Genomic DNA, 13,653 nt, shown 5'->3' with positions numbered 1-13,653 from the left:
GAGCAGGAAATGAAAATGTTTCAACTTTTGCGTCTCTGTCACTGAAGTTGGGCCTTAAAAAATGGCTTTCGTTAACCGTGAGCTTGATATGCTTTCCCCGTGCTAGTTTAACGAGATAAGCTTGAACTATGAATAGTGTCACTATCTTTTGATTTGTTTGTTCTAACAGTTTACTTTTCTCCAACTTTCAGAACCTCTGGACTTAACATTTCTTTGGCAAGATGTTTTTGACACTGTTTGCATGTTGCTTGATCTCCCGGATATCTACAAGTCAGAGCGCCAACCAGCAATGCAAGCCCGCAGAGGAGTCAGTGTTCGGCAAAGCACTCAGAGGCCACACGTTTAACACTGTGCAAGTTAAAGCTCCTCACGAATGCCAACTCCTCTGTAACAACGAGAAGGGATGCCTGAGTTTCAACTTTGTCGTAGCAACAAAGCTCTGCGAACTCAATAACACAACCAAGGAAGCCAAACCTAGTGATTATGTCTCGGATGACTACAGGTTCTACAAAGCCATGGACAATAAAGGTATAGTGAATTTACCATGTGTTTCAACTTCTAAGTGCATTTGCGGTTAAATTCTTCAACTCATCTTTATTGCTTCAGTAACACTTTCAACAACAGTTTAGGAAGGAAATCATAGCCGTAGCTCAACCCAGTTTCTATAACATGAAGCAACTAGCAGTATTTTCGTTCGCTCATTTAGGGGATGATAGTCCATCACAGAACACCTAGCATCAAGTAATAAGGATTTTAACTAGAACAGCTTCCAACCCCCTGGCTGGAATAGGCCTTATCACGGTTTTCGACGCCATTTTGACGAGTAGACAAACACGTCTTGAAAAAACAGTGTTTATATGGAAATCCGACGTCAAATAATTTTCATTAAAAAATCGTTTCTGAAAAATTTATGAATTGGAAATTTTTGGCACTAGGAAAAGGATTTTAAGAAAAAGGATTGGAGAGATGTAGCTGTGCTAGGAAGCGACCAGTCGTGTTTTGAACTTTCCATACAATTCCATGTATTTTTTTCACTTTAACTATAATTTCTTTTAGTAGCAGTTTACGGCTGCTTCACTATACAGACAAATGTATGGAAATGTCAAAACGCAACTAGATGCTTTCTAGCACAGCTACATTCCTCAGTTATTTCCTGTAAAATCCTTTGCAGTGCTTATTTCATGGGTTCGTAACACTTTATAATACACTACAGAGTTACTGAAATCTCTAATCCATCATTTGTGTCCTCTGTGCTAGCAGCAAATTCATTTCCACCCTTCTCCTTCACACTGTTTTCGCAGCTGCCACCATTATAATCCACGACTTACTCCAGTAAATAGTAAAAAGTTTATTAAAAACTCTCTTGCAGTAAAAGAACTGAATTGCCGAGTACAATTTACAATCTTAAGGCAACTACTATCTAATGCATAGTAATTTACAGTTGATAATGATAAAAACAATTGAATCACCTTAAATATTAAAATGTAAAATAGTCCTCCACTCTCTTTGTCCTACAGACCTGAGTGTTCCCGAAAAGATAATACTTTTGTGTTTTCTGCCTTAAGGTGTAATAATTGGTCTCGTACTTCAGTTGGTAGACAACGCACGATCAAATTCGGAGGTCGTGGGTTCGCTTTCTGCCGAGGTCAAAGCTTTTTTTTTTTGCGTCTTGCATTAAGATTTGAATGGGTTCACTTAGCACTCTATTATATACTAAAGAATTGGTTCTTTTTACCAAAAAAGTACGTTTTTCTGCCAGAAGAAGGCTAGCTGTAGATGTTGTTCCAAAATAAGGGAAATAGTATGAAAGTCAACGATAGTGGTACTTCAGTTTTAAAACAGATAATAACAAAGGGATTAACGGCAGTAGAAGTTCATAGCCTATCATTTCGTAAGGTTCCATGTACGCAGCGGTTCCTTAAAAAATCAGAAATGAATGATAATAGGCTGTGTCTTTTATGCTTTTCTTAAATGCAAAGAAAGTTTTTACTTCGCAAGTTTAATTCCAGTTAATTTTGTTTCCATAAAAGCTCGACTAGGACACGTACCAGAGGTGCCTGCAGCATCATGTATGGAGATCACAGAGCGTCAGGATGAGAAGGTGACAAGTGGTTTATTCTGGCTGGGAGAAGCAGTGGCACCCTTTTTGGTAAGATTACTTTGAACGCTTTTCTTCATTCAGTATTTTTCTTTGAAAACAATCAACCGTTACCATAACAACATTTTCCTTCGAAAGGATGATACATGAGAGACTGCTAGGGCTCTAAGTGTTAAGGAAAATTCTTCGGTTCTCTAGTTCTCTGGTTTTCCTCCCTCTACAAAAACCAACACTTCCATTTTCAACTCCATAAGCTCTTTGGTGCTCTGCGCGTAAACGTAACAAATTACGTTTACATTTACGTCAGGGAGTATCACAACATGCAGCCTACCAATCTCAAGGACTATTCACGGAAATGTAAGAGCAAGCAGCTTGACTACCTGATATATGAAACGCTGTATATCTAAGTATTTAGGCCATCTCTTAGCGATCAGTCAGACTCTAGTAGAGCTAAATTCTTTGTCAATTATAATTTTGTCACCGTGTCAGAAAAGAATGCTTCAAGAAAGGGAAGGCCGTCACATTTAGCCGAGCTCGTAAAATGGCAAAGGCAGAGGATTTCCACCTCCCACCGGCGTTGATACCATATATGGGTTGACTTTGTTCTCGTCCTCGTCTCCAAGGATTTTTCTCCGGGTTCTCCGGTTTTTCTCCCTCTCTATAAAATCCATAAGTACGTAAAGTATGATCATTCTAGTGAAACACCACACAGTTCCTCTGACTAGTTAGAATGAAATTGAACTAATCCAAAATGATTCAGTAATTTTAAACTGTAAGGTTTGCGTGCCAAGGACTGAGAGTCTTTTGACCTTCCAGGTTCCTTGAATTAAATCGAATAAAAATATAAAAGTCGTTGTATTCCCATCAGGTTCATTGCGACATGACGAGCTATAAACAAGGCTGGACTCTCATCGCTCGGTTCTCAAACAATGACGCCAGAAACTGGATGAAGGACAGTGGTGAATGGTGGTATGACAAGAGTGTTGCTGCTGGCAGAACAACTGATCCATTAAGCAACACTGACATGATCTCGCCGGCATTTTGGTTGATCAGCGGCAATGAGATAAAGATCACACGCAGTGATGACCTCCAGCACACCGCTTTGTTGCAGACCACAGGTGACTGCCTTGGTGGACAGACATTCAGATCGAAAATCGTTAGCTATGGCGACTTCCGGAATAAGATCGTCTGGGCCAGTGACAAGTGTCTGGGGAATTGCACAGTTCAGTATGGAGGCCAATACCAAACAACGGAAGGCTTTGGCCGTGCGTCCTGTAATGGGGAGATCCAAAGCGCCAATCAGATCGGCTTCTGGTGTGACTGGAGTAATGGAGATGGAGCCGTGATGATGATTGGTGGAGGAGGCAACTATTGTGGACGTGCTGATCACGGGATTGGAATAACGGAGGCTGACAAAGCCTCGTTTGGTTTTCAATCTGGTGCATCTGATTTTGGCAATGACTTTAAGTCGACCACCAAAAGCTACGCGTTAAACCTGTGGATACGTTAATCTTTTCACTGACAGGAGTTATGCAGATAGTTATGAACACAGAATAGCAAAAATTTCGGTTGGCAAATTCCGCTAAGCAAATATGCAGCATCATCAGAAGGTTCTGCTTTGTAGAACCTGCTTGAAAGAATGCACTTTACGACTTTTTTTCACAGACTCAAAGCTACAATTAGATGAAAATTTATGAGCCACTATCGCCAAAAAATCCACCCCTCAGCAAAAAATATAAGTATTGGTCCAAGTAACAATAGAAGGCAAAATGTCCTTTTAATTCTTCCCTCGACCATTCAATGTTGTCGCACTGTATATTGCACGTGCAGGGAGCTGCAGGCTGTAAGTGCGCGTAAGAGCTTTGACAATTTTTCCAACTAATTGTAGAACCATCATGTATAGCAATTAACGAAACCAAAGAAAATTCCTGCTTGATAGGTTTAAATTGTATGGCTAAAGTATTGGATTTCATCCACACTCTCAAGGCTGCATAGAATGATCTTGTAAGGCAAAAACTGAAGTGCAGGAAAGCAGCTCGCTTTACTCAGTGGTTGTACTTCCGCCCTTTAGATTTTCTCCTCAAAAACGCGGTTTGAATACGAGTAGCAGTGGTATTCAACTTTTTGCCACCCACTGTGCCTATTGTTTTTCTAAACAGGGGAGATGTATCTTGAGAACTCAATTCAGTTATTCGCTTAAGTCAATGACTTTTTATAACTCCCCAAAAACATGATCTCAACACACTCAGTAACAATATTAAACTTTTTAACACTATTGTGTTTCCAAGATAAAATCTTCTGAACTGATTTCTCTTACTCAGTGAAAACCAATAAATTATCATGTATTAAGTTCTTGTTTCATTTTAAGTAGCCTGGCCTTTAGACGTTATAGAGCAAAGCTTCTTTCTTTAATTATAACAGAAAAATAATTTGAATTGTTTCTAATCACTGCTTGACCAGCACAGCTTATTTTAGCTTGTAAATTTATTGGATGGAACATGTTAGAGAGTGTGTGCATCATTTTCCTCCTAAAGCTTACAATGGTTGCTTTTGCTCTTTTTCATGATGTAAGTAATTGTAATTTTGCTGCTTTAAAATATTACAGTTAATTTTCTTAAAAATAAAATCAGAAAAAAATCACTAGTTACATGAGGGAAGAAGAATTATTTGTTTGTACTTGGACAAACGCGATGTACTGCTTATGAATTCAAACAGCTTAACTTTTTATCTTCGTTTTATACATTGACTATAGGCTGGCCCAAGCATAATATTTTGCTCATTGCCCTTGCGCAATGGTGTACCTAAAGATTAAAGGATTAATTAGTATAGGTAATCACATGAGGCCAAGTACTATTAAGGATTAATTGCACTAGAGTTTTCAAAATTTTCCAATATTGCCCGAGTGGCGAAGCGACGAGGGCAATTTGGAAAATTTTGAAAACTCAGGTGCAATTAATCCTTAATAGTACGAGGTCTCATGGAAATTAATCGTTTATCAATAAAGGGCAAAATTTATACGAAGGAAAATCACGCACGCAGTCTATTTTTATCTGGGAAGCCTGTTTAGCGCTACGGCGCGTAAATCATCAATCAAACTGAACAGAACAATCGATTAAATGAAATTTTATTCTCCAAAACTGTGTCGTGATACACTGCCAGAAGTCTACAAAACAAAGCTCATTTCAACAGAGCGTTTCTGCTGACAGAAAAACAACAAAGTTCTTTTAACTGAACAAAACACAGTTTAATCTGATTCCTAATCCTGGAGCATGATTCCCTTGTAAGCCTGCTTGCTTTGGCTAAGACTGGATTGCAAAGAATAGTTTGCTGCGACGTTGAGCTTTACATTGCAATGGCTGAAATTGTAGACCTGGACTGAGTTTGAACTGATGACAATGGAGGGAGAACTTTTCTTGAAGTGGAAGCAGGCTTGGCATTGTCGATGATGTTGGACATGATTTTCTGCTCGTTTTCATCACCGGAGTCGTAGTCATCTAGGCCCTGCTCGGAGTTGTGACCCGTTATGTTTTTGATCTCGCATATTGGAATACCGGAGCTTTTCAATTTCTTCACAACGGTCTTTCTTGCACTATGGTTGGCTAGCTTCTTTTCGGGGCAGACATGTTTTAACGGTGAGTCCTCTTTCATTGTTTTCATTATGTTATTGATGGTATTCTTGCCCATCGCTGTTTTCTTGTACCACACGACGCTGGTTCGACGCTTGTCGATAACAGCCAGGCAAAAAGGCCCTGTTTTCTTCATTTCTTCTGGACGTTTTTCCAGGTATTGCTTAAACAGAGCAACGGGGCACCTCTTCTCGCCTGTGGCGAAGATCTTGGGAGTAGCTAGCCGATGTTTCACACGGAGACCACCTTGCCTAGTCTTTTTAGGCGCTTCGGAAAAAGTGATGAACTCGACGCCATCATCATCCTTTTCGATGGAAAAATCTTCCACCATCATGTCGTGGTGCTCTTGTCGACCACGTAAACCAAAATGCATTGGTAGCAACCACAACATTGTGTTTGTCAAAGAGCGACGGGTTTGGTTGCCTAGCTGGCCGTTTTGCCTTAGTATCTCCTCTTCTTCCTTCGTCACGCTTTTTGCTTTGTTAGGTCGTTTTCCCATCCCTTGTTCGCGCAGCTTTATTGCCTTCCCTTCCAACACTTTCCTCGAAGACAGGAACTCTGTATCCCTCAGGATCAACTTTGAATAATTTTGACTTCTGAAATATCGATCGAAAGCCGCCTGCATCACCTTTACCGAGTCTGGCTCGTAGTCTTAGCCGTTTTCTTTTCTCAGCTCAGCTTAGAATTGCGAGAGTGCTTCGTTCAATTCTGGGATGTCGTAGCTTTCTAGCTGTTTCTCCTTTGCCCTAGTTTTCGCCCACTTTTCAAAAATTCCTTTCCAATAGCCTGTGCTTCGTTTTGTGCTTTTGTTTTCACTTCCACATTTCGAAAGTTCAATTAATTCGTCGTCCGCTTCAATAAAACGACAAGCCATTGTTGCAACAAAAACTTGGCAACAAATTTCAAGATAACGAACGGTTGCTATGCAACGGATTAACCAATCATTAACAGGTAATCATGCCCTCTTTTGATTACTAAAAATGTCCTCTCTCTCAACCAATCAGCGCTCAGTAGTTTTGCCCTTTATTGATAAACATATGTAGAAATGACAGCCAGAAGATGAAACATAGACTGAAAAAAACTAACGCGTCGATGTGGCTTTTGTCATGAGATATACAGCTATTTCAATTAACGTTGTCGGATCAAAGTATAAAGCGATAAGACAAGACCTGAAGATTCTTTAGATTTTTTTACAAATAAGTTCATCAAAATCAGCTATGCCTCGTCCGTCCAGTGAAGATATACGATGGCGAGCCATTTGGATGAAAAAAAATGATGTTAGGATATCAAATGGATGAGGTTGCAGCCTCCTTGAAGACGTCTTTCAGCTTTAAGCTTTGATCCGACAACGGTAATTGAAATAGCTGTATAGCAGAAATGGAAAGAGGAGAAACGGACCATAACGTTCGTAATCAGTTTCTGACACTAGCGGTCAAGATAGGTAAGTGCATGAGTTGAAAAATCAGTTGATCTTGGCTATATTCTCTATAAGAACAGATTACCACCTTAGAAATAATCAATGAGAAAAATAAACTAAGTCTACTAAACCCCCGCAATCAAAATCTAAGGCGTAGTCTTGGCTACAGCGAAACTCTCCTTTGCAACAATATTCGACGGAAAGTGAGAGCTATCAATGCTATCACTGTTTATGTCAGACCCCCACAATGCAAACATGTATAAAGTGGCCAATTCTTTTTGTACACATAAGCCTCGCTGATGTTTTTGCCGTGTTGTAAATACAGTATTTAAGCTCTCTTAGCCCCCCCCCACCCCCCCCCCCCTACTCAAATAAGCTCCCTGTTGATGAAGGTCAGGATTCTCAATTAACACCCTTCTCTCCTTCAAATGTTAGAAAACACACAACATATATTTTATAACTCCGGAGTACCAATAATCAAAACATCAACCAATTTAAAGATAAGAGGCCTTAAGGTAAAGTTGTAAAACACAACTCATTTGTCTTATTTGTGTGGGAATATTTTGGAAAAACTGATTTTACGTTTTAAGTTGTTCCTCTCTCTAATAAGCACCTCCTTCTTAAGGCCTGAAAGTAAATTAAAAGTTAAAAAGCACCCTGTGGACTAAATAGAGCTCTTGAAGTAAAGTTCAAGTTCAAAACGCAGACGGACGTCTAAATTGAAAGAAAACATGAATACATTGGAAAATGATTGTTAAACAGCTGCATTTTAGGACGATCATATAAAAAGAGAGTTTGTAACCTACCCAAAACCTCACTAAAGTGAGTTTTAAATAAATCATCTTTAGGGGTGATAATTCATCACCTTCTTTTTTACTAGTGTAGGATGATTAATTCCTTGTCCGATGAAACGCAAAACTTGGTATTTCATTTCAGACTGTATTCTACACCTTGGAAATCACAGAGCTGAGGCACATTTTCATGTCTTTGTCATACAATTTCAAACGAGCCATGTGCAATAGTAAAAATTAAGACAAAATTCATATTATTTTTTTTTTTTTTCAAGAATGAGACTTCAGAAAAAGTGAACTTCGGTTAATATTAAATCAGAATATAAACAAGTCAATATTAATGGTAGAAGATATGTCTCTTTTGAATGATATTCTCTTTTTAATTAAAACGCAAAGTTCATAATTAATTCAGAACTAATAGCGGGCATGCTTGGCGGCAACTTAGAGGTAAATGTTTTACCTAAGAACAACTAAGAGAGACAACTAACCAGGTAAGTTAAAAAACTAGATTTTAAGACATTGTACTTAGTCGTTATTTAACTTTAGAGGGCAAACATACCATGATTTAAAACACACTGGTAAGCAAACATCCCCATGTTTCTTAACTAGTTAAAACAGTGGAAAGAAATCTAGTGTATTTTGTAAAATAGAAACTCAACACAACTCAAACTCAAGTAAAACATTTTGGTCGTAGAGATAACCTTTTGGCCAAGGCTTGTGTTAAAATCAATCTTACTCCCAATGATATTACTCTAGATCACGATTATTTTAAAACAAATTCTTGCCATCAAACACAAGCCAACACGGGTTCTTCTTAATATCGATTTCGTTGGTTTGTCCACGAGCGCTGCATTTAACTTATTCTTTATTCCAGTTGCATTTAAGTTAATTTCGTTTAGTTTATGAGTCCTTTTTACCACTAACGGAGGTCTGTGTCCACAAGGAGGCTTTTCTCAAGGCCGACTTAGACCTTACAACTTTGCTAACGACTATGGTACGCGAATTCTCCAGTGAGCTTCTCGCGTCAAGATAAAATTGCAGATAACTCTCGTCATTCACGATGGACTACACCTAGATCGTCGTAGGATTAAAAACCTGTTTCACGATCCTACGACAAGCTGTAAGTTTGATTTACACGAAACAATTCGTAATCGTGTAATCGTTAGCTTTTCCTCAACGTGTCGCACACAACGAAGTCGTACCGTCTAAGCCGTTAAGCTTGCGCTCACTCGAAACCCATTTGGCCCAGGAGATTTTGAAAGAGGGATGCCATACAATTCCAAAATAAAACTCTCCAAATATAAGCCTCTTCGTTCCATTAAAATTCACTCTAAAATCAATCCGATATAAAGTCTCCCAAATATAAACCGGGAGATTGTTATTTATTGGTAGCTGTTACCTCTGCGTTTCAAGTAATAGATCAAACATCACATATCAAACACCGACAAGAGAGTTGAAAATACGACACTTAGGGGGTACTTTTGACGAACTTCCAGGTTTTTGATATTGTAAGGAAACACTGTGATGAGTGTTTGGTATAACTTCTCAAACAAACTGATTTTGAAGGTGAAATTAAGGATTCAAAAACAATGCGTTTTTCATCAGATATCCAAACACGTCACGGTGCATTATTTCCGTTGTCTTGGATTGTTGAATTGTTAATGAGTTTGAGAAGCTGCTGTCAAACACAACATATTTTAAAGAAACTTGTCTCTTTCCGATACACCTGTAAAGAGGTGTGACGCATCAAGGTATGGAATTTCGAAACAACACCCAGCCAACGTTAAACCCTACTCACACATAAAAGTACAAAACGTACTTTGAACATTCCCTGTTAAATTCCAGTAACACAGGCAACATTTTCTTGCAACGTGTTGCACAACAAATGTTGAAGTGTATGAAGCGCTTGCTTGTTGCCCGTATTACCAACTCCTCGTGCAACAAATTTTATCTTGAAAAAAATTAAAGTAGACCCTGTTTCTAGTTTCTGCAACATGAATGTTTGTTGCGCGAGGTGTTGGTAACACGGGCAACAAACAAACGCAATTGGCAATACAACATTTGTTGCGCGACAAGTTGTAAGAAATTGTTGCCCGTACTGCTTGGTCTTTACTTCGATTATAGACTAACCGGAATTTTCTTCAATGAATTCGTAGCAGTAAGCAAAGGGTGTGAAGAGGTTTGACAAACATAAAGTAGAAATAAAATGCACCAAATTTGCTAAACCTGATCCAATTTTAAAAGGATAACAATTAAACCTACAGCCTGTGAAAACTGAACGGTTATTATATCAAAGGAATGTCCTATTGCAAATTTGTATGTCTAAAGTCCAATAAAACTGAACACCGCGAGAGCACTCCTCACACAGTCTTACATCAAACATTCCTTGTAACAAAGACTTATGCCTAAGCCAGTAACTCAGTATTAATTGACCTTCCAGGCACATCGGCCTGTCATGACTAAAATTGACTACAACTACTGAAACGTCTCTAACATTGCCAAATCTGAGATAAAGTCATAGTTAGTGTAATGTTTTCATAATCTTATGAAAGTTGTAAAACAATGGTCTGTTATGTTTGCATTCTGCAATGACATTAAATGTAGCAAGTTTATGTACCCCTTACATAAGAGTGAAACGTTTTGAAAACAATTGATGTTTCTCAAAAGGCCGTTTTTCTGTGGAAAGTAATTTCCAAGAATCACTATTTTTTGTAGGAACATATTTTATTGTCGGAAAGTTAGCCAACAATTTTAAAATTCGTCATTTTTAAAAGGAATAAATCCTTGTTTCTTGGATTTGGTGACTATGTTTGAAACTTCGAGAAAACAAAAAAAGATTTTTCACTCTTAATCCTGAAAACACAAGCTTGAATAATTTATATCATCAACGTCTAGCCTTCCATTCAAAAACTAGAGTTCAAAAGAGGATACCGCTTAGAAATAACAAATATTGCTGAGATCCGTCATTGGAATTGGAGTCAAAAACTGAAAATTGGAAAGGACACCTGCAGCTGGCGATTTCAAATATCACATCCATAGCATTGTAACGTCTACTTAATAAAGGTTTTTTTCTTTTTTTTCATTTCAAAAATTTCGCTTTCAAGGGTTTCTCTTCCACAGCCAAAGTCAGTAGATGGCAGGTAAAAACGTTCGCTTTTAAGAACGACTTATATCGTGCAAAGCGCTCGTTGTCTTCACTAGATTTCCTCTAACGAGAATATAAACAATGGAAAGTAATATTTTTGAAATTAAAATGTATCCTGAGGTGCTCATTGATTCCACCATCAACAGAGCGCCCGTTGTCTTCACTAGATTTCCTCTTACGAGAATATAAACACTGGAAAGTAATTTTTTGAGATTAAAATGTATCGTGAGGTGCTCATTGATTCCACCATCAACAGTCTCCAACACCATCCAGCCTTAAGTCACCCGCCAACTGACAGAATACTAGGGATAACCTTGCCAAACGACGACCACAAATTTGCCGACGCGGTTCGCAGACAGCTTCAAGACCTTGGACAAAATATCGATCATAATTTGCAGTCACATTTTTACAAGCAAAAAGATCATTAACGACCTAAGAGAAACGGAATTAAAGCCTCTCTTTTTTAACCCAAACATGTGTGAACTAACATGTGATTTGCTTGATGCAAATTATATCGGTTACATGTGCCACCAGCTTGCAGAGGAACATAAACAAGCCGTAATTGGAAAGCTTTCAAGGAGGAGAGAAAGAAAGAAATGCCGAGCGAAGCTTAAGTGTTTCGTCAGTTTAAAATGCTCATAATGAGAGAGAAAAGACCAAGACTAAACACTCAAGCGGACTCTATCCACGCGAAACGTTTTGTTTCATTTCCAATTTTCTTACGTTGTAATGCTTGAATGTAATTCACATGTACCTTTTTACGCTTCCATGTTTGTATATATAAATGCCACCTATGTTAATTTCTTCATATTTGACCGAGATATGAAAGAAACACCGTGTAACGTTTTTGTCCAAAACATTGAAGAAAATGCAAGGAAATTTAAATGTCCATTAGACAAAAAGGTTTCCTAAATAAAAAAAATATTCAGATAAGCGTTCATTCACATGTAAAAAGAGAAACTGTATAACTGACAATCAAACCTATATTTTTAGCGATTGCCAGAAGTGCTGAAGCATTTTCGATAAAATCCGCGGCGCCAGTGACGGTTTATGATCCACCCATGACAGATTCTCCTCGCTTTGAGACTACAGCAATCCCTTCTCGTATCATAATTTCGTCGCCGTGTGCCCTCGAATTTTTACTGCTGAAACTGTCGAGTACTTGTTAGAAGTTTGTCTTTTGATTTACCGTTTAAAAAATGTTTGTTTCCTTTCTGAAAACGGCATATTGGAGTCTTCTGAGTAAAAAAATGAAAATGTTCCAACTTTTGCGTCTCTTTGACTGACCTTGAGACTTAAAAAAGGGCTTTTGTTAACCGCGCGCTTGATATGCTTTCCCCGTGTTAGTTAAACGAGATAAGCTTGAACTATGAATAGCGTCACTATCTTTTGATTGGCTTGCTCTAACAGTTTACTTTTCTCCAACTTTCAGAACTTTTCTGGATTCTACATTCCTTTGGCAACATGTTCTTGACAGTTTTTGCATGTTGCTTGATCTCCCGGATATCTACAAGTCAGAGCGCTGACCAGCAATGCAAACCCGCGGAGGAGTCAGTGTTTGGCAAAGCACTCAGAGGCCACACGTTTAACACTGTGCAAGTTAAAGCTCCTCACGAATGCCAACTCCTCTGTAACAACGAGAAGGGATGCCTGAGTTTCAACTTCGTCATGGCAACAAAGCTCTGCGAACTCAATAACACAACCAAGGAAGCCAAACCTAGTGATTATGTCTCAGATGACTACAGGTTCTACAAAGCCATGGACAATAAAGGTATAGTGAATTTACCATGTGTTTCTACTTCTGAGTGCATTTGCGGTTACATTCTTCAACTCAAGCAACACTTTCAACCACAGTTTAGGAAGGAAACATAGCCGGCCGTAGCTCAACCCAGTTTCTATAACATGAAGCAACAAGCAGTATTTTCGTTCGCCCATGTAGGGGATGATAGCCCGTCACAGAACACCTAGCATTAAGTAATTAGGCTTATAACTACACCAGATTCCAACCCCCTGGCTTGAATAGGTCTTATCACGGTTTTCAATACCATTTTGACGCCTAGACAAACACGTCTTAAAATAAAAGTGTTTGCATGGAAATCCGATGTCAAATAATTTTCACTAAACATCGCTTCTGAAAAATTCATGACTTAGAACTTTTGGTACTAGGAAAGGGATTTTTAAGAAAAAAAAATTGGAGGGGTGTAGCTGTGCCAGAAAGCGACCAATCATGTTTTGAACTTTCCATACATTTCCCTGTATTTTTTTCCCGCGAACTATTAATATTTTTTAGTAGCAGTTCACGGCTGGTTCTCTATATAGACAAATGTATAGAAATGTCAAAACTCAACAAGATGCTTTCTAGCACAGCTACATCCCTCAGTTATTTCGTGTATCCTTTGCATAGTGCCTAAAGTTTTCAATTTAACCAGTGAATTTTGTTTCCATAAAAGTTCCACTAGGACATGTTCCAGAGATGCCTGCAGCATCATGCATGGAGATCACGGAGCGTCAGGGTGGGAAGGTGACAAGCGGTTTTTTCTGGCTGGGAGAAGCAGTGGCACCTTTTTTGGTAAGAT

At 38.6% G+C, this 13,653-nt stretch overlaps 1 protein-coding gene and 1 pseudogene across 1 annotated transcript; one reads left to right on the top strand and one right to left on the bottom strand.

The window, feature by feature from the left end:
• The first annotated feature begins 202 nt into the window (after positions 1-202).
• On the top strand, positions 203-4,684 carry LOC146480166 (uncharacterized). The gene is made up of 3 exons (XM_085110042.1): positions 203-528; positions 2,031-2,149; positions 2,967-4,684. The coding sequence occupies exons 1-3, from the start codon at positions 222-224 to the stop codon at positions 3,606-3,608; spliced, it is 1,068 nt and encodes a 355-aa protein (XP_084966168.1). The 5' UTR covers positions 203-221; the 3' UTR covers positions 3,609-4,684.
• Positions 4,685-5,342: 658 nt separating this feature from the next.
• Positions 5,343-6,349, bottom strand: LOC146480165 (uncharacterized protein KIAA1958-like; annotated as a pseudogene).
• Positions 6,350-13,653: the final 7,304 nt, after the last annotated feature.

The sequence above is a fragment of the Pavona decussata genome, unplaced genomic scaffold (assembly GCF_977016875.1).
Source record: "Pavona decussata unplaced genomic scaffold, jaPavDecu1.1 SCAFFOLD_55, whole genome shotgun sequence".
Lineage (NCBI taxonomy): Eukaryota > Metazoa > Cnidaria > Anthozoa > Scleractinia > Agariciidae > Pavona > Pavona decussata.
Note: the sequence above shows the minus strand (reverse complement) of the source record. Positions and strands in the feature narration are given on the sequence as shown.

Bases quoted from the DNA above. Each gene is read 5' to 3' on its own strand.
- LOC146480166 (XM_085110042.1), top strand. From the start codon at position 222: ATGTTTTTGACACTGTTTGCATGTTGCTTGATCTCCCGGATATCTACA. The intron at 529-2,030 runs GTATAGTGAATT...TTTCCATAAAAG, and splicing joins CAAAGCCATGGACAATAAAG to CTCGACTAGGACACGTACCA. The intron at 2,150-2,966 runs GTAAGATTACTT...TATTCCCATCAG, and splicing joins AAGCAGTGGCACCCTTTTTG to GTTCATTGCGACATGACGAG.